This window comes from Trichosurus vulpecula, chromosome 1 (genome assembly GCF_011100635.1).
Source record: "Trichosurus vulpecula isolate mTriVul1 chromosome 1, mTriVul1.pri, whole genome shotgun sequence".
Lineage (NCBI taxonomy): Eukaryota > Metazoa > Chordata > Mammalia > Diprotodontia > Phalangeridae > Trichosurus > Trichosurus vulpecula.
Window position 1 is genome coordinate 47,892,826 of NC_050573.1, and position 21,093 is coordinate 47,913,918.

At 40.4% G+C, this 21,093-nt stretch overlaps 1 protein-coding gene across 1 annotated transcript in view; it reads left to right on the forward strand.

The window, feature by feature from the left end:
• Positions 1 to 21,093, forward strand: part of LOC118845611 (E1A-binding protein p400-like) — a 129,005-nt gene that overhangs the window by 86,648 nt on the left and 21,264 nt on the right. Inside the window, exons 28-40 of the mRNA XM_036753601.1 lie at positions 1,306 to 1,508; positions 1,598 to 1,767; positions 3,023 to 3,219; positions 8,169 to 8,280; positions 11,131 to 11,274; positions 11,999 to 12,169; positions 12,498 to 12,581; positions 17,047 to 17,178; positions 17,877 to 17,921; positions 18,019 to 18,172; positions 18,840 to 19,066; positions 19,218 to 19,391; positions 20,349 to 20,396. Coding sequence (XP_036609496.1) covers positions 1,306 to 1,508; positions 1,598 to 1,767; positions 3,023 to 3,219; positions 8,169 to 8,280; positions 11,131 to 11,274; positions 11,999 to 12,169; positions 12,498 to 12,581; positions 17,047 to 17,178; positions 17,877 to 17,921; positions 18,019 to 18,172; positions 18,840 to 19,066; positions 19,218 to 19,391; positions 20,349 to 20,396 — 1,861 coding nt within the window. The remainder of the gene's footprint in view (positions 1 to 1,305; positions 1,509 to 1,597; positions 1,768 to 3,022; positions 3,220 to 8,168; positions 8,281 to 11,130; positions 11,275 to 11,998; positions 12,170 to 12,497; positions 12,582 to 17,046; positions 17,179 to 17,876; positions 17,922 to 18,018; positions 18,173 to 18,839; positions 19,067 to 19,217; positions 19,392 to 20,348; positions 20,397 to 21,093) is intronic.

The window sequence follows — 21,093 nt, forward strand, 5'->3', positions numbered from 1 at the left end:
CAGGCCTCTAAATTTTCCATTTTCATTCCAGTAATTTGTATTTAACTATTTAATGATTTCCCAAATTTTAAGAATTCATCCTTAAGCCACCCATCATAATGTGGTTGAGAGCTCATTGAGACTTTGCATCGACCCCATTGTAACTCTGGGTGTTGTTGGGAAGCCCAAGGGCCTCTACCATCTGCTCTGCCCTCTGGGACCTGTGCTTACTCTCTGAATGGCACAACACTCATCTTCCAGCGCAACTTGAAATGAGCCCTGAATTCAAGTTTTAAGGTTCTGTCATGCTTGGGAGAATTCTAGAATATTTCATAAAACTAAGTTATGTGACTAGATCATCCCCAGGGAGGTCCTAATCTCCCAGCTGGAATTGCAGGGTCCTAGCACAGATGGTTTGTACAACACCAGCTCCCCAGGCCTTCCCGGCGTCATCTCAAGTAATGACATGCCCGCTGATGGGGGAACAGACTTATTCATGCAGATAGAATCAGGCTTACAGAACAGCATGGGCAGTAGTGGCTGGCCATGTACGACTTGTTGGGTTCTTTTGAGCTGTGCCTAACAGATGGAGAGCAGAGGAAAGGAGAAGAGGCTGCTAGGCCTTGTGTCCTGGGTGGGGGGAGTGTGAGCAGGGCTAAGGACACACTCCTCTCCCTTTTCCAGTCAGGCTGCAAAGGCCTGGGGGGTTGGCTGTGAGATATGGTAAAGGGGCTGTCCTCTTTCCTCAGGGAGTTAGTGAATCCTGCAGGTGACATTTGAGAAAAGCAGGGCCCAGAAAGGAGAAGGCGCCTGTCTAACGTTACACAGGTAGTGAGATGGCAATAGTGGAGCCAGCATTTGAGTCCAGCTCCTTTGGCTCCGAATTCAGTGTTCCTGCCACTATGGTGCCCTACCCCTGAGTCTTGTGCTTTAGCTCTGACCTTAACTCTCAATACCTGTGTAACTTTTGTTGAGTCACTTGCCTGGGGGCCCAGAGCTAGTAAGGGTTGGAAGGAAGATTTGAACCTTGGTCTTCCTCATTTCATGCCCAGTAGCCCACACGTGATGTCACCTCTCTTGGTGTGAGGATATCACGAGCTAAAGTATTTTTGAACATGTTGACATGAGGTAGAGCACAATTATAGCTTAGAGATTGGTCGTTGGGAAGTGGGGGAAGGGGGGAGAGACCATGGCCTTTGTGGTCCCGGACACGGCCTCTGACAGTGTTATGGGTAGGTGGACCACCAGGGGCTTCTCCCTTCTATCAAGCATCACCTGAGGGCTCCTCTAGGACTAATGTGCTCTGGCATTTGACGTTTCCCACAGGGTGCTCCGTGTTCTACCAGCTGTGATCGCTGCGCCCCCTCACCTCTGCACGTCAAATCCTTCTCCATCCTACAGCCAAAAAATGAACCTCTTCAGACACAATCTCAAGCTGGAGCTGGCTCCTTACTTGCACCAACTGCAGCAGATAGCAGCTCCACATTCATTAGAGTTCCCTGATCTCCGACTGGTGCAGTGCGATTCAGGTGTGGGAAAAATCAGCCACTCCAGTTGGTACTGGCTTGGCTAACTGCTTGCTTACTCATTTTTGTCCCTCTTGTTTCATTTAAAATAGGCAAGTTAGAAGCTCTGGCCATCTTGCTGCAGAGATTGAAATCGGAAGGCCGCCGGGTGCTCATTTTGTCCCAGATGATTTTAATGTTAGATATCTTGGAGTTATTTTTGAACTTCCACTTCCTTACCTTCATCAGAATTGACGAATATGCCAGCTATGAGCAGCGTCAGGTGAGGTGTAGTTAGGGTTTAAGCTGTTCACAGGGATGAACCTGGACAAGTATTCAGCTGAAAACTCGTAAATAATCAAATAATAATAATGATAACAATAATACTTCTACAGTGCTCTGAGGTTCGCAGAGAATTTTACAAAGTATATTAACTCAGATATATAACCTGTGTAAACAAGAGCCCTTGGAACTTAATGAATGTTGTGTAGGAAAATACAAATCTAAAATTGTGATATAACCTTCACTGAAGTCCTGTTACAGAGCCTTATTGTTGCATGAAGGTGATCCTGGGTTCTCAAGCCCTACATCCAGGGAACACAAGCTCTGGCAGCTGCTACCAGCTCAAGAGGCTTCCAGTCTAATCCTCCTTAACAGAGTATAGGACCAGCCTAGCTAAGTTCAGAGATGCCGAGCACTAGGGTGACTCTCGGGTAAGATGGTTTTCAGTCATGGCAACTCTTTAACAAAATTTGACAAGTTATAGAGGTGTTCCAGTCTGTTTTGGTGGAGGGAACGTCCACACCAGTGAAATTACACATCTCTGAAGTATTGTCTACGTTATATGACATTGCTAATGCTCCGCAGCATTACTTGAATACTGATGATAGCTGAGAAAAATTGGGCAGATAATTGCCAGAAAGGAGGAGAGAGAGAGAGGCTTGGAGAAGGGCAAAGGCAAGAAACTTCGGAGGGCTGTACAAGGAACGACGTGCCTTGCCCTGTGGAGAGCAAACCAAAGAACATTTTCATCTCAATGTATGAATGTCCCATATTGGAAGAGCTGGGCACCTAACTCATTCCTCCTTTGCTTCCACCTTTCACCATTTTCTCTTTGCCACCCACCTCTTTTGACTTACTGTCTTGATGTGAGACTTAGAAGAAGAAGACCATCAAGGAACCAGCCGGGGGAAGATATGGCTTGTGGGATCCAGACTTGGGTTATGTGTTTAATACCCCCAATCCTGGACAGGAAATCAGGATACAACCTTACAAGTCCAAGAATTATTTTATATTTTAAAAGTTTGAGGGGCAGCTAGGTGGTGCAGTGAGTAGAGCACCGGCCCTGCAGTCAGGAGGACCTGAGTTCAAATCTGGCCTCAGATACTTAACACACTTACTAGCTGTGTGACCTTGGGCAAGTCACTTAACCCCAATTGCCCTGCCTTCCCCCCTTCAAAAAAAAAGGTTGAGAGAGTCAACTTTTATTGTTTTATTGTTAATAGAATTCAATACTAATGATCTTTTTCATCATTTAGGAACTGATGAAGAGTTTCAACAGAGACAAGCGGATATTTTGTGCCATTCTTTCCACCCACAGTCGCTCTACAGGTGTAAATCTTGTAGAAGCTGACACAGTTGTGTTTTATGATAATGACTTAAATCCTGTGATGGATGCGAAGGCTCAAGAATGGTGCGATAGAATCGGGAGATGCAAGGACATTCACATATACAGGTTGCATAGAACTGTTTTTCCATATTTTCTTTTTCAGTTTAAAATTAGGAGTTGATAATACACATAAAAAAGTAATAAGTAACAACTTACTATACTAAAGTGTATCTGTGATATCACTGATATGGTTCTTCCCTTCAGCGTGCCTGCCCATCCTATGGGACTCTTCTCTCTGTCCTCCCTTTCATTCACCATCGAAGGTGCTGATGGCCTTCCTCACTTCCTCTTGGCATAGTTTGAGTGGAGCACATGGGCTATCAGTTATCTCTTGCTCTCACCACGTGGCCAGCCCAGTTTTTGAAGATTCATTTCTTTGATGGCATCTTTTATTCCTTTGTAACTTCTATTTATGCATGCTGTAGCCTGCTCATATCCACCATGTGCTGTTCTACTGACTGTTGAGTGATTTTTAATTCTTTGTAGTCTGTAGGGTTTCTGACTTGCAGTACTGCAGTACCACCAGAATATATGGATCTTGGTTTCATGTAGGAATTTGGGGTCAGTAAAAGAACTTTGTAATTTCTAAAGGGAATCCAGCCTACCTAAACTCTGAAAATGGACGATGAATTGGGCCCAAAACTAAACAAGAGGAAAAGACCTATGAGTAAAAGAGGAAAACAGTAGTACTGATTGTACATAAAAAAGACATTTAAGAATGCAATTGAAAGTACCTCAGAGCTATACCCTTGACCTTCTCTTCTCCCTTTCTATTCTCTTGGTGATATTATCAGTTTCAATGGTTTCGTGACTCCCAGATCTGTATATTCATGGCCCTCTATATCTTCTGAGTTCCAGTTCCACATCTCTTTCCTACTAGATATCTCTACTTTGATATCTCCATAGGCATATCAGATTCAACAGAATCCCAACCCTCCTTCTGTTGAAGGCACTGCTATCCTTGCAGTCACCCAAGTTTGCAGCCTAGTGTTCATCCTTGTCTTGTCCTTTACCATATATATTCAGTGCACCAAATCTTGATGATTCTACGACAACACTTCTCATATCTGTCTCTTTCTTTCCACTCACACTCAACACTGCCATCTAATTCAGCCCTTTATCACCTCTCACCTGAACTATTGCAGTAACTTCCTGTTGGTCTCCCTATATCTAGCTTCACCTTTCTCCAATCCATTCTCCACAAAGCTTCCAGGTTTCTATTTCTCAATCATAGATCTGGCCATCAGTGCTTCCCTTTACCTCCTAAAATTTAAAGACCCTCTGATCTGTCTTCAACCAGCCTTTCCAGATTGACCACCTACTACTCTTCTTCCTGCCCTAGGCTGTGTTCTAGCCAGACTTTCCCACTGGAAAGCTAGACTACAGTCTGTCTCCATCGCTCTGCCTTTTCAGTCACCTCTGCCTCTTCGACTCCCAAACTCCCTTCAAACCTTATTTTTGTGCCACCTGCTATTAGAGTTCCTTCCTGCTTTCCATAGTAACTAATGCCTGTCTTTTTCTGTCCCCTGCAATTACTTTTTGTATACATTTTGTAGGAACTTATTATTGTAGATGTTGTTTCTACCATTAGATTGTAAATTCCTTGAGGTCAGGGACTGTTTCATTTCTGTCTTTGTATCCCAAGTACCGAGCCCAGTGCTTGGATGTAATAATTGCTAAATGAATAACTGATAAATTGAATTAAATTTAAAGCATGACAGCAAACAAATGAAGATGAAAAAGGTCTGCAAAATCTTTTTTCTTTTAACACCAAACACTTTTCACCATAAAAAACAGTAGAACCAACACATTTGGTCTTAGATGTACTTGTAGGGGAAGTTGAAACAACCTGATGAATATGAAAATGGGAAAAGTAACTGGACTGGAATAAATATACATATACACTGGGGAAGTATGTGTTGGAGGTTACATAGTTTCTAGGAATTGAAGGATCACTTCTCAGGGTACCTGAAAGCAGGAAAGATACTAAAGGTAGGGAAAAAGAATCTCAAACCCTATTGATAGAAAAAAAATCAACCCACAATCAACCCACATATCTACTTTGGCATTCATATAAAACTTTTTTTGAGACTATATATACATTGAGGGTATGGTTTGTGATGATTTTAGAAGAGAAGAGGCAGGCTTTCTCAACTGCTATGCCATAGTATACTGTGTCTTAACCATCATATAATTGACTGAGAAGTGTAGTAAACACCAGGTTCCACTATGTTTATTGGTTGTTGACTATAAAAAGTATTTAACTGAGTAGACAAAAATGACTCTCTTCCAACCCATGCATACATCAACATTATTTGGCGTTCTTTGAAAGGTTTGACGAAAGATAAATTTTTATACAAACAGCTGCCTTTTTATATCCAGTAAGTAATAAACAGGAGATGTTTGTTTGCTGAAGATACTCATCATTGTCATGGAGGAGATCCAGCACAAAATCATAGTTGAAGAGGGATAGGGGATGAGGTCTTCCAGATCTTTCTTTTTTGAGATGACATTATGTTGGTTTCATTTGGCTCCAGAACAGTGCAGAGTCCACTGGCTTGATCTGTAAACACTCAAAAAAGTTTGGCCTAATCGCCCACCCAAGAAAAGTCATGGAGAAGAAGGCATGTTGTCTAGATAACGATACATGTTAGAGTGGGAAGCCTATAGAACTCATCTAGTAGTACACCTACACACACACACACACACACACACACACACACACACACACACACACACATCTCGTACAGATACTGTCAGCGCCCAGTGAATGAGGTCTAGAATTGATTAAGAGGAGAACAGACTGGACTACCTTTGGGAAATCACAAAGTTCTTTTAGTGATCCCAAGCTTTCCCCTGAAAGAAAGGCTATTTTTAAAATGTCGTTATTCTGCCAGTGATGCTATATTGCTGTGAATCATGGAACACCATAGTCCCCAAAGAATTCAAGCAGTCAATCATCTATTTATTAAATACTTAATATTGTGTGCCAGGCATTGTACTAGGGATGAGGATGCAATTACAGTGAATGAAAGAATCCCTTTTCTCAAAGAACTTACATTCTAATAGAGGAGACATCAATAACATATGAGTATGCACAGAATAAATAAAAAGAGAATAAATATAAATGAAAATAGTTAAATACAGGGTAATTAGGAAGGATACCAGTAGTTGAAGTGATAATGAAAGGCTTCATGTAGACAGTTGTGCTTGAGCTCCATTTGAAGAGAGGGAGTCTTTGAGGTAAACATGAGGAGGGGGGTATATGCTGCGAGCAGGAAACTGCCAGTGCAAATGCACAGAGATTGGAGATGGAGTTTAATATTTGAGGACCTGAGAGAAGGTTAGTCTGGCTACATCTTGGAGGCTAGGAAGAGGAGTCATATCCACTGAAGCTGGAGAGATAGGTTGGAGCCAGTCTGTGAATGGCTTGAAAAGCTAAACAGAGGGTTTATATTTTATTCTAGAGGCAATAGGAATCTCAGGAGTTTATTGAATTACTTCAGCAGATTTAGATAAGCCTGAGAGACAGGAGGTTTTTTGGGGAAAGATAATGAGTTCAGTTTTGGATATGTTGAGTTTGAGATGTCTTCACTGCATCTAGTTGGATATCTAATAGTGATTTGTAATGTAAGATTGAAGCTTAGGAGAGACGCTGGTGTTGGATGTATAGATCTGGAAGTCATTGACATAAAGAGAACAGTTAAATCCATGGGGATTGATGAAGTCACTGAGAGAATGTAGAAAGAAAAGAACAGAGGGTCCAGGACAGAGTCTTGGGAAACAGCCATAATTAGGGAGCAAAGGAAACTGGGAAGTGGTTAGATGGGTAGGAGGAGTACCGAGAGAGTGGGTTCCCAAAGGTCCAGAGAGGAGAGGGTATTTGGGAGGAAAGGGTAGTCAACAGTGTCAAATGCAGTAGATGGTTGAGAAAGGTGAGGAATAAGAATAGACTATCAGATTTGGCCATTGAGACATCATTGCTAATGTTGGAAAGAGCAGTTTCAACTAAGTGTTGAGGTCAGAAGCCAGATTGAAAAGGGTTGGAATGAGTGAAAAGAGAGGAAGTGGAGGCAATGACAGTGAGTTTAGATGGCTTTTTCTAGGAGTTTGGCTCACAAAGGGTGGGACTGCATAGGACAAGAGCTTGCTGGGATGGGATGGTCTTAGTGGAGGTTTTTTTAAGGATTGAAATTGAGTATTGATATCCTTGTAATATCCAGACAACTTGAGGAAGGCCACCCAGCATATTGATTAGGCCTCCTGTGGAACACTTACGGGGGAAGTTGGCAGTATTCATACAAGATGGTCAGGCATTAATGGGTTGTAATTTATAACCCTGAAGGGAATACACACATTGATGAGATCACAGATCCATTGGAATATGTGCAGAGCTAATATGTTTTGATGTTCGATATAACTGAACCAACGGTTCTAGGGCGTGGTTATTAAAAATCGACTGTGTTTATATTTTCAGAAGTGAAATATGTGAAATTTTGTTGTTTCCTTTTAGTAGTGACTTTTAAATAATGGTAAAATGTTAATCTGCTCAGGCCATTGTTTTCTAATTTTAATAGGTGTTGTTGGCTTTTTGTGAAGGGTCAAGATCTTTCTTTACAGGGCAAGTAATTTAAAGACAGAATTAATATCTAAGTACCTAGCACAATGAATTACACATAGTAGGTGGTTTTTGTATTTATGAGTTAAAAATAAAGTTTAACAAAAAGGTTATTTTTAAGCATAGTGGTTTGCCTCTTTATTTCTGCTTTATTTAATCTTTCAAATGGCTTATTTGAACTATGTCTAAAATTAGGAGAATTTAATATAGATTTCCTCTATCAATAAAAAAAATTCTTAATCCAACAAGCATTTATTAGTAGCCTGCTTTGTACAAGGCATTATGGGGGTACACATATGACTTCAAGTTAGGAGTTAAGAATATTAAGTTAGTTTTCAAATATATTAATTGACATGAAAGCACTAATATTTAATTTTGTATCTGGTATTTTCTCTAGGCTTGTAAGTGGTAATTCTGTAGAAGAAAAGCTGTTGAAGAATGGCACCAAAGATTTAATTAGAGAAGTAGCAGCTCAAGGAAATGACTATACCATGGCCTTCTTAACTCAGGTATTTAACTTTCAGTAAAAGAGGAGGGGTATGCTTCTGATACAGCATTAGGAATTGTCTGTAAACTTAAATTTTGCTATTGGTACTCTAAATTGTATGACCCACCTGAGCAGCTGGACATACTTCTGAAGGAAATGGCTCATGTCAATCTCACTATGGTATTCAGTGCCTGAAATGAAAGTGTGGCAATAGGTGTGGATGGTAAGAAATGTATTAGAAAATGTTCATCAGAAATTAGCAATGATAGAAGTCAAAGGCTGGTGGACTGTACAAAAGTCTCATGTCTATACATCAGGAGATGTATTCTTTTCTTTGAGAAAAGAATTGAAAGGCATTGGACATAGTAAGCGATGAGTAATCTCATGAAAAAGGAAATTGGTCATATTTGAACATAAGAAATAACTTGTTATTGAGGATACATCATTTATCTGTGTCTGTGACTTGCTATAGCAAAGAGCAGAATTAGCTAGAGGAAAGAATAAAGACATGACGGAGATGTGGCATGTAATTAAAACAACTATCCTGACCTATTTAAATGAGTTATGGAGGACAGAAAATGGAATAAGGATGAAGGAAAGGACAACTACAACAATTTCATACAGAATCTAAAGAGGACAAAGTCAGCAAACATTTGATGTACTTGCCATGTGGAAGATTGTGGAACATAGGCACAATACCACTTTAGAATAAAAACTCGTTTGTGTTTATATTCTAAAGAGAAGAGATGACATGTATGATGATATATACTAGAGAGAGATGATAGAAGATGATGAGCAGAATTTCCTCATGAAACAGAAAGTAGTAGTGGAGGGCAAAACCATTTTAAAGACAGCTTGGTAATTGTGCAAAATTATCCCAATGGCCTTCAAGTATGAAAATGAAAGGACGACAAACAGAATTAAAATGGAGAAGATCTACAAAGATTTCTATAACAAATTCTTTCCATTATCAAAGACAGTGGATCCATCACACTTGGACTCTTAGCTTTATAGACCTGGATGTGCTCCTAGAGGAGGCAGAAATGATACAAAAGAGACCAAAGGAGTGAAAAGAAGCTGGGTTAGACATGGAGATTCTTGCTGGAGGCAACACAATTGTGTCAGTATTAAGGAATCAGCTCACAGGCTCTCTGAAGGAGGGAAAACCATAGGTGTGAAGAAGTCTGGGACCTTTTAATACAGAAAAAGGCAGCTGAAGGAATGTCAACAGCTGCTGACCTGTATTCCTTATCTCCCGTGTAGATGGGATTTTTATGAGAATTGTCTACAAATGCATCGATGACATCTTAGGTGAGGGTATTAGTAGGGAGCAAACAGGATTTAGCCAGTGATATTCCACAGTAGACCAGTTTTGCCATCACACAATTGACTGAAAGGTGTGTAGAGAATACAAGATACTCCTGTATTTATTGTTTGTTAATTATAAGAAAGCATTTGGTCAGTAGAACAAAATACTGCCTTAAAGGCTCTTTTTCAACAAGGAGTCCCTGCTACATGGATCAAAATTATCCAAAACTCCTGGAAAGATAAAGCAACAAAGATAGTCTTGTTTTATGACTTTGTGAGCACAAGTATTAGATAAGGCAAAGCATGTATACACACACGCACACACACAGAGTCGAGCTCACGATTAAACAGGAGGAGAAGAGTAGGCCAAATTGCTTTCAGAAAATTTCAAAGTTCCTTAAATTACCCAGAATTTCTGCTCCCTTTCCATTACCAATATTTTTTCTGGTAGTGGTATATGTCTCCTAGTCATGGAACACCAAAGTCTCTGAAGATTAAAAATTAGCATTATGCTGGAGACAGTGGAAGGGGCAAGGTGGGTATAGTCAGGCTGCAGCATATAGCAAAGCACTACAAAGAACCTGTTTAAAAGATGTCATCAAAGAAATATAGAAAAAAAGACAGGCAGTCATTGGGGAGAGTGAAGGACAATTGATGGTCAACTAGGATGCTTGCTGGTATGCTTGCAGTGTCCAGAGAACTTGAGGAAGGACGGCCCTTGTGGTGAGCTTGTGGGAGGCCATGGACAAGAGTCACATAATGTGGGCAGGCCTAACTGGCTTTCCATCTGCATTGCTAGAGGGAGCACCTGGGTGGCTGGAGCATTACCATTGCTTTGTGACTATGGGCAAATCATTAAATCTTTCAGTGTCCCAGGCAAGTCTCTGAGACCCCAGCCCGAGTCAGTAGAGGGAGATCCCACAGAAGCATTTTCCCATACTGATGAAATCACAGGTCTGAGCCCTTTCCTCACTCCTCTGGCCTCTGTAATTTCTCCCCAAAGCTCTGGAAGTAAGAGAAAACAAATACTTGTTTCAGCTTATTCTAAACTACATATGGGGTAAGAAGTTTCTTCTTAAGAAGTGGGCTTTTGTCCTCTTGGTTATTACCTTCCTATATTCTATTAAAGAAGGAGGGGTAGAGTGCCTTGAGTAGACCAGGGAGAGAAATGAAGCTTCCCAAAGCCAGGAAGAAGTACATGTGGTACTTTACAGGCTAAGAACGCCTGGTGTAGTGAAAGGAGGTCTGATTTGGAAGCCTGAAGGCCTGGCCCTAGAACTGTCACTTGAGAGCTACGTGACTCTGGATCACTTTACCCTGCTGAGCCTCATCTGTAAAAGGGGTGTGTTGAACTTGAGGATCTCTACAGCCTTTCCTGCTCTAAATCCTATGATCTTCTAGCTTTGAAGGACAGAAGTTTTGAAGACAACATTTCCTTAATATTAAATATTCCCTCCTTGGAGGTTTAGATGTTCTTAAGTGAATGCTAATGAAATACCAGATCCAAATCATTGCTGATAGATGTATTATGCTGACAGTTAACCATACCGTTTTTTCCTCCCAGCAAACTATCCAGGAACTCTTTGAGGTCCATTCTCCTATGGATGATACTGGCTTCAGAGTGAAAGCTGAGGAATTTGTTCTTCTCTCTCAGGAACCTCCTGTGGCTGAAACAATTGCACCCAAGGTTGCAAAACCTTTTATAGAGGTAAGAAATAGTAGCAAAAATGAATAGAATGTGAACTAAGCTAAAATGGGAGAAACTAGTTAATAGAATAAGATAAAAATGGAGAGTTTGCTTTGACTTTTAATTTCATGCTTAATGTCCCCAAATTTATCATTATTTTGACTTAGATTTTGTACCAAATTTACTTTTCTCCCCAGAAAGTAAACCCTTTTTTAAAAAAAATAACATAAGCATGTATTTTTATTCTTGGTGAATTTCTGCTTTCTAGTCACTCCCTTTCTTAGGGCTATTTTTAGCTTTCAATACTTGGGTATTTAGAAAAATGAAAACATTTTCCATCTGATAGAACCACTAATATATTTTAGAAAAGATTTAATGTACCTATATTTTGATATGTATGTTTGAGTTTCTCTCTGATGCATATAGTATTTTTTTCAGTAGTCTGTCTATCACAAACCTTCAATATAGTGAGTATTAAATGAATATCAAAGATTAGAATGTGAGAAATAAATGAATTGTTGGAAATTCTGTTTTTTAATATATGATTCCAAAAGTTACTCCACTGTCATTGGTTCAACAAGCGATAAAAATTATGTAGTAGAAATCATTTTAGAGAGGTAACTGACCTCTTCATTTGTTGAAATCTGGTTTCTCTAGTCACATGGTAGTTGAGTCTGAAACCAGGCTAAAGGATTTCAGAAACTTGGTTTAAATTTTCCTTTTCCAAAACCCTTTGTTTTAAAAGGCTTTGAACAGCATTGAACAAGAGGATGAAGAAGAGCCAGTCAAACAAGCAGAGGAAGTAAGAACAACCGAAATGGAATCTCTCCCAACAGCTTTCATCTCAGACCTGGATGACTTGAAATGTGATGAAGAGCCTTCACAGAGGGAGGAATTATTTGCAGTTGTTGACCAAGTATATATTTCTTATTATAAATTGTTAATGCTTATAACAGTAAGGTGACAGCTGATTGATATATTCAGAAATGCTGCATTTTGCTAGAAGCATTAAAAAAAGATTAGTCCTAATGCATTATTTGAATTAAATGCTTATCAGTTGATCAGAGTTGAACTATAGAGGCTTGCCTGAAGGTAGAGGAATGAACTAGTTAAACTCTCTCTTCCAGTGTTTTACCTTATTCAGAGTAGTTTGTGTACTTCAGAAAGCACAATCAATTTGACTCAAATGTTATTTTTTAAAAAGGACTTCGTAGTAACTGAACTTTAAAATATTTTTCAAATAGCTTACTCCCATAGAGAAATATGCATTGAATTATCTGGAGCTCTTCCATGTTTCTGGTGATGAGAGTGGACAAAGAATAATAGAGGTAGGCCTTTGTTATGAATTAATTCTGATTGTCTGAGTTGTATGAGGACCCCAGTGGGCACCTAAGTTATGCATTTATTGTTTTTTCTCCTGTTTTTGCATACTTTTATTAGCAAAAATAATCAATAAGTTTGTCATGGGCATTGACTTACTCTTTTGACTTGAGCTTTGTATTTGTAGAGTTAAATTGTTACAAGGCCATATAATTAATATAAAGTGTCACAACTAAGAAGCATAAAGGACTTCATCAGTTTCTTTTTTCCTTTTTTAATTTGGACCTGTGACTTTCATCCATGTAAGGGTCTCTTGGTGTGGAAAAGTCCCTTTACCAATGGAGGTGGGAAATGTATCTGTGACTTTATAGCATCAGAATGTTGTCTTGGGGCAGCTGAAAGTTAAATGACTTGCCCTGGGCCACATAGCGAGGCAACACCTGAACCCTGTCTTCCTGACTCTAACGCCACCCCTGTCTCCACTATTTATTACTTCTGCTCTCAGTGACTACTTATTGCCCCAGTTAGCAGAGTACCTGAAATGAGACAGATTCCATAAGACATATGGACATTTTTATAACTATGTAGCTTGCTGTTTCTGTTGACCATGCAGAAGTATGCTATGGCCCCACGGAAAGAACACTGGTGGGAGTCAGACACCTGAAGCGTACTCCAAGTTCACCTAAACAAACTACGTGACGTGGGGGTGGTGCTTGGCATGTACTGAGTGCTTAAGAAGTGCTTATGGACCTCAGTGTCTCTATCTGTAGACAGAATTGGACTAGATGATTTCTGAGGTTTGTTCTGACTAAAATAAGTTCTCATGTAATAGTGGGAAGAACACTGAATTCAGAGTCCATGGACCTGGTCTGAGTCTTGGCTTTACTGCTATGGCTTGTGTAACCTGTATGAGCCTCAGTTTCTGTATCTGTAAAATTAGGGCCCTGGGCTAGATGACTTGTAAGGTCCTATCCAGCTCTAAATCCTATGAGGGAAAGGGAGGGAATGAGTGACGGTTAAGCACTTTCTCTGTGCCAGGCACCGTACTGAGCACTCTTTACAAACATGATCTCATTTGATCCTCACAACAACCCTGGGAGGTGGGTAATATTAAGATCACCACTTTACAGATGAGGAAACTGAGGCAGACAGCAGTTAAGTGACTTGTCCAGGGTCACACAGTTAGTAAGTGTCTGAGGCTGGATTTGAACTTAGGTCCTCCTGACTCTAGGCCCAGTGTTCTATCCACTACACCACCTATAAGGAAGTTTTACTAAATAATTATTGTTGTTTTTATTAATTAATAGTTAGAAAGTTATATTAGAATAACAAAATCCTAGAGTTGAAAGGAATCTCAGAGGTCTCATGTAACCTACAGTCAGAACAGAAATTCCCTCTACAGTGTCTGTGGGAGATTATTCTCTAGTATTTCAGCCACAGGAACTAACTATCTTAAAAGGCAACCCATTCCTCTATTAGATACTCCTAAATATTGGAAAGTTTTTTCTTTAATTAAGTTAAAACCTGCCTCCTCAGATCTTCCACTCATTGTTCCTGATTCTGACCCCTGGAACAATCTGTCTTTGAATATCAGGAGACTGCCCTCGTGCCCTCCAACAACCTTTTCTTTTAGGCAAAGCATGTCTAGTGTTTTCAGTGGTTCCTGGAGAGTCTCTTCTCCTTCTTTGGACATGTGTGAGTCTGTGGTGCTGAGACCTGAATGCATTGCCCCATGTGTGGTCTGAGCAGTGCAGAACAGAATGATGTTGTCACTCCTGGGTTTGGGTAGTCTTCTCACACTAGAGCTGATGATCAGGCTAACTTTTTAGGGTCCGGCTTATCATATATTTCACTCATATCAAGTCTCTGGTCAACTAAAACCTCAAGTTTTCTTCAAATTAACTGCCCTTACGCCATTCATTTTGTTTCTGGTCCTTGTACAATTGGTTTGGTTTATTTTGTTTTGTTTTTGAAACTAAACTCTGGACTTTACATTGATTTCATGGTGCAAAGGAAAAAATGCTGGGCTTTGAGTCTTAGAGTTGAGGGTCCAAATCCAGCTTCCAGCCCTTAATGGCTTTATGAGCAAGGTTGAGTCATTTAAACTCTGAGGCTCATTCTCCACATCTGGAACAGGGAGATATAACATTTAGAGCAGGGCTGTCCAAAGTGCAGCCAGTAGGCCTCAGGCGGCCCAGCCCCAGTGCCATTTCTGAGGCCCGCCTACAAGCATAGAAATTTACATAAATGCTTTAGTAAATGAAGCTCTCACTAAAATTTGCCTCACTTTAATTTGCCACTAAAATGGCAAATTAAAATATATTGTCTGTTGTTTCAATAAAAACCTAAGGTTGGACAGCCCTGATTTAGAGTACCTACCTTACAAAGGCATTGTGATAATCAAATGAGATAATAGTATTTACTTCGTAAACATTAAAGTGATACATACCCGTCAGCCATCCTCCTCCTCCTCCTCCTCCTCCTCCTCCTCCTCCTCCTCCTCCTCCTCCCCTTGTTCTTATCCGTTTTGATGGAGTTCAGATAGAAATGGTTCCAGGACTGGTCACTATGCCTTCTAGTTGGTTTTAAAATAATTAATATTCTACAGACTACTGAATGGGTGGATAAAAGATCTCCTGATTCAATAAAAGTAGGATGCAAGCTTATCCTCTTTAGGTTCCTTGAAAATGTGCTCAGTACAACTTGAGTAGCAGACAGGACCACAGTGATGACTTTACCTCATCCTGTTCTTAGGTGATTCGGACCTTCTCTGTTAGGTCTCTGTGTTTTGAAAGTTTTTTTATTCCATATGGTTTGCAGATTGCTAGTGCTTGGTGTGGCGACATTTGTTAAAAATGTATGTTCTTAATTTTTTATGGATTGATATTTTACCTAGGTGGTTGTAGACAACTGTCTGGCCTGTGATGAGAGTCACAAAGATTTTGAAGACTGTATTTGAAGTACAGGTTTTTCATCATCAGGTGGTCCATGAAAGATCATGAGCTTCAGGGGTATAAGAGAAGGGGAAGAGAAGAAGGATTTATATAGTGCCTATTATGTGCCAGGCACTGCGCTAAACACTTTACAAATATTATCTCATTTGATCCTTGCAACAGCCTAGACAAACAGAGGTCAGGTGACTTGCCCAGGGTCACACAGCTGGTAGATATCTGAGGCTGGATTTGAATGCAGGTCTTCCTGACTCTTGGCCTGGCGCTCTGTCCACTGCACCACCTAGCTGCCTCTATGATTCTAGTCATGAGGTTTGGGGAGGTATTTTGTTGGTGCTAAATATTCCCAGCTTACAATGATGTATTTCACTACTGCTGTCATTTCCTTGTATATCATCCATGTGATTATTATTACCACTGTTGTTATTTGGGTCAAACCTAGGATTTCATTAGTAGCGAAAATTCCTCATATAAAAGAAAATCTTAGCTTGGAATGGCTTATATTTAATGAAACTGTGCTGGCTTATTTTCTCATCATTTCTCATTATAAGAGCTCATAAAGTATCTTTTTGATAATCCCTTCTAAAGTGTTGCCATAGATTGGTGGTGAATATAATTGGTCTGTAGTTTGCATGATTTCCCTTTTCTTTCTGAAAATCAGACCATGTCTCCATATCCCACTGGTTCTCATCTCCACCATTCCTTCACCACAGTGATTTCATCAGCAAATTCTTTCCCCATCATGATACATCATTCATCTGGGCCAGGACTTATTTAATTCTGCTCATGTAATGTACCACTGAGGGTTTTCTTACTACACCTTCATCCATCCTGAGCTTTGCTTTCTTTTAACCATCCATGTTTGTTTTGTACTTTCCAGTTTAAAGGCCTTCTCTCACTTAGTAAAGAACTTGTGAGCAAAAGGTAATTAAGAAGTTTGAGGGTGTCTTCACTATCCCACAATGATGCACTTTCCACATGAGGAAGTGACCTGCTCTTTCCCTGTTCTTCCTGCTCTAGACATCTAAGAATGCCTTTTGTTTTCTTTAGTCTTTATCTCAAGTCTCGGTTCATCCCGTTTTAGTTTTCCTAAGAGTATATTGTTATAGTTCTAGGCCAGCCTTTTGTATGTCTTTCTCATTCCAATTCTGTATACATTGTTTTACACTCTGAGCTGCCCAGGGAGCTTCCTTCCATGTGTAGTCGCGTTGATCTCTTTAGGTGCTTTCCACTCTCTTCCTTATCAGATTCATTTATAAGTAGTGTCAGAACTCATTAATCCCATCCCTCTCGAGCTGTCTCTTCTTTGAGAGTCATAGGCCATGAGATCATGCCTGTTACTTTTCTAAACTTTTGAAGTCGGCTTTCCTAAAGTCTAGGGTTTACATCTCACTGTGTCCCCAGGGTCTTCTCCTTTCCCCCCCTTGACTATTAGGACTCAAATGACACGGTCACTTTCTACTAATGAATATTTTAAAAATCAAAAAATGTAAAGCTTCCTTGTTGTTCAATTTTAAAATAGAGGAAATTGAAGAATGTGAAGAAAATTTGGGAACTCCATCATATGAGAGAATTGAAGGAAAAAGCAGAAAGCATGTTTCTAGAGGAGGAAGAGGAGTTATTGACTTACACGAGGGAAGATGCCTATAATAAGGTACCTATCCTTGCATAAATGCAATGTATGATATCTTACATTATAGGACGATAAAATCTGCTATTCAAAGTTTTCAGAGTTTAAGGCATCTAAGAGAGTAAGTTGACTGTAAGCCAGGGTTGTCTATCCAGTGTGCATTGAGCAGGGCACTGGACAGGAAGAGCACCCGTTTTCCATGCTTTACTTTCTTGCTTTTGTAGGGGGACAAGCTTGTCTGTCGGTAAATCCCTTGACTACTTTTCCACATAAACTGCATTCACTTGTCACTTACTGAAGGGACTTTTAGTTCAGAGTGTAACAAGTTGCAAGAATCATTTCACTGTTCTGAGCTTTAGAAAGATAGCCCCTACCCAAAACCTTTTTATAAAAGAACTTGCTGAAATGAAATATTGGCTTAGAGTGTGCCCTGAGTTTTACAAGGTAAAATATGGGCTGAGCACGAAGGGCTCCTTTGTTTTACTCTGAAAGGCACCCTTGGCTTGAGAGGTTCCCAAGTCCTTGCTTTCTATCAGTCGTCATGGCTTTGATCCCTCCTCTACACATTGTAAGATTTAGCTGTGGACAGAAAGCTTGCCTGAAATGGACTGTGATGTAGGAATCTCAAAACTGCCTAGTTGGTGGTGGTGATTTCTCCATTAGCAATGGACCACGTGTTGTCCATAACCATCTGACTCTAAGAAATTGTGTCTTTAACACAGGAATATGTTTATGAAGGTCCAGATGGACAAACCGAGATAATGCCAGTAAGTTAAACAGGCTTTCCTTTTGTATATCTGAGAAGTGTAGTCCTGTGTGTGTGCTGAGCAGCCTTGTCACCAGTGTGATTTTGCTATTTTGCAGCTTTGGACCCCTCCCACTCCCCCTCAGGATGACAATGACATTTACATCGATCCTGTCATGTGTCTAATGTATGAAGCCACACCCATTCAGGAGTCCAAGCTGCCGCCGGTGTATGTGAGGAAGGAGCACAGACGCCCCAAAGCAGAGCCCTCTGGTAATGATGCTTTCCATTGATGACTTAGTCATAGAAAGACTTTTGTCTTCAGATTCGAAATCTTTTATCCTCTTGGCTGTACAGAGTTTGCTGCTGGCCAGATTTCTTTCTTACCTTTTCTTACTCTGTGAAATATTGGCGTGAGTTTTGGGTACCTTGCAGCTTTTTAGGGCCCTGGCACAGTCTGGTACCCAGAATGGGTAGGTTTGACTTGGTGCCCTACAGCTTGTGAGCCACAACTACACAAACACAGTGGGCTAGACCTGGGGGACAGACAAGAGGTGCCACATCCCAATTGGGATGCAACGATTGGGCAGACCCCACTGTAAGATAATCAGGGTGCTCATTTATGCATTCAGACTTAATCTCATTCATTGTCAGTGGACATACAGAATGATTTCAGCCCTGTGGGATTTTAGTGATCAGCTAGGCCCCTTTTCATTGGCCCCCTAGGCAAAATTAATATAGAAAAGAGTGACAGTATAGTGTCTATAAGGTGTTGTAAAGCAGTGGCTATATGGAGTGATAGTGGAACACTTACATGTGTCTAGATGATATTCTGCTGAAGCTCATGAGCCTGCTGGCCCTTTGATTTTTCTTTAGGCTTCTTGCATGCTTTCTTCCTTGTAGTTGCCTTTACAAATGTCTTTCTATGCTGTCTCCTCAGCTGTCGGTCGAAAGAAGAAGCAGCGGCACGGGGAGGTTGTCATTCCTCCTCGATCCCTCTTTGACCGGGTGACTCCAGGGACATCTAAGCTGCGCCGAGAGGGCAGAGAGCAGAAGAAGAACAATCCAACGAAGCAGCAGACTCAGTTTGCCAAACCTTCTCCGACAGCAGAGGCTGGGCAGGATAGCCCCGAGTGGCTCATTAGTGAGGACTGGGCACTGCTGCAGGTGAGGGACTCTTTGTAGGTCCTCTAGACAACAGTGGGTTTTTGCTCTTCTTTTTAAATTTGGGAAGATTTTTCCAGTATTGTGATTTGTTTTGGATATTTACGTTTGAAATGTTATGTTGTAAACATGATGATTTTTTTCCCCCTTTTAGGCTGTAAAACAACTGCTTGAACTTCCTTTAAATCTTGCTATTGTGTCACCAGCACACATCCCTAATTGGGATCTTGTAAGTGATGTTGTCAACTCCTGCAGCCGGGTTTACCGCTCTCCCAAACAGTGCCGAAACCGCTATGAAAATATCATTATTCCGAGGGAAGAAGGAAAGGTGAGCTGATTTCTGAAATGCTCACAAATCTAGGTGTGTCTCACGGTATTTCCCAAGTTTTATGGGGACAGCATTTTGTTCCAGTAGGAAAAGGCTCTAGACCAGGGACCCAGGAGATGGGGTTCTGAGTTCTGCTTCTGACTCTGATGAGCTTTGTGACCTTGGGCCCTCATCTGTAATGTAGAGATAAGAATGTTTGCTCTACAGATGCTTGTATAAAGCTGTCTCATTCCCAGCACAGCACTAAGCTAATGGGAGAGAAGGCCATTGTGATTATTGTTAAGGGCTCTCCTGTCCCGAAAGAGGAAATGCCATGTTGCTTTTGATGCTTCGTAGAACCTCTTGTAGCCCTTTTCAAGGCTTCGTTTTGATTGCTGCTTGCAAAAAGATGTTTCCATCTGTTCAGTTGATTGTGTTCTGTTGCTCAGTTCTTACAGAAATATTTAAATAACTAACCCATTTCCTCTCTTGGGTTGTAAGAGCAACAAGAGTTGATAACAGGCCTTGATGTGTCACTTGGGGAGGGGATTGTGTTGTTAAAGGATGCGCAGAGTGCTGCACATGGAGTCAGGAAGACCTGTGTACAAATCCTACCCCAGAGACTTACTGGGCCAGTCGCTTCATCTTTTTCAGCCTCAGTTTCCTCATCTGCAAATTGAGGATATAAATGCATCTGCTTAAAGGGTTATTGTGATGCTTAAATGAGACAATATTTGTAAAGTGTTTTGCAGACCTTAAAGTGATATATACATATTTGCTATCATTCTGTAGAAGAAAAACCTACCCATATGATATTTCACAGAGTTGGCTATGAAGTAGAGATTATGAAAAATATTCTCTAGTCTCTAAATTGTTTTTATGTCTTTCCATTCTTGAGAAAACAAATTCCCTTTTATAAATTAGGCTCAGATGAAATCTAGTGTTTTTTGATATTAATTGATTTTCCCTATTTGACAGCTCATGTTTGAGGCAAACCCTAAAAAGAAGGCCAAAAACGTCTATAAGGTAGGTATTATCAGATGTCTTAAAAATAATTATTTGAGCTAATTATGGAGTCATACTTGTACTGGTAAGGTATTATATTAAAAAAAATTCTTGTATTATACCCAGCCCATTGATACAGGAGTTGTATTTGCCTAACAGGGAGATCCATAGTTTTATTCTCTACAGAGTGCCTGAAGGGTTAGCTTTGTTCTAGTCAGCATTTTTATCAATATCTTAGATTGGGGGATTGTAATCTTTTTGTGTCGGGGGCCCCTTTTGGCTGTCTGGTGAAGCCTATAAACCCTTTCTCAGAATAATTTTTCAAAAAAAAACATTCTGGGCAGTTTTTCTGTGTGAATTTTGTGTATTTGTGTGTATGTATGTCTGTCAAGAACTACTATTTGTGATGTACCTGCTCTGGCGAGGTCATATCCTAGGTGCTGAGGGAGCCATGAAGCTAAATCAGACACGAGTCTTGACTTGTAGACAAGGCATACACATAAAGAGAGAATTTATCCGTGGTTATCCATCTGTCTGTGTGCCAAATGGGCATCATAGCCCGTGAAGATAATAAAGCTTAGGGAAGGAATGTGAGTGGGGATCATTTGGAAAGACTTCTTGGATCAGGTGGGACTTGATTTGATGCTAGAGAATGGCCAGCAGTTACGTAGAGTTAGTTCTGTAGGGTTAGAGACATTTTCAGTGGTGATGAAGGCGA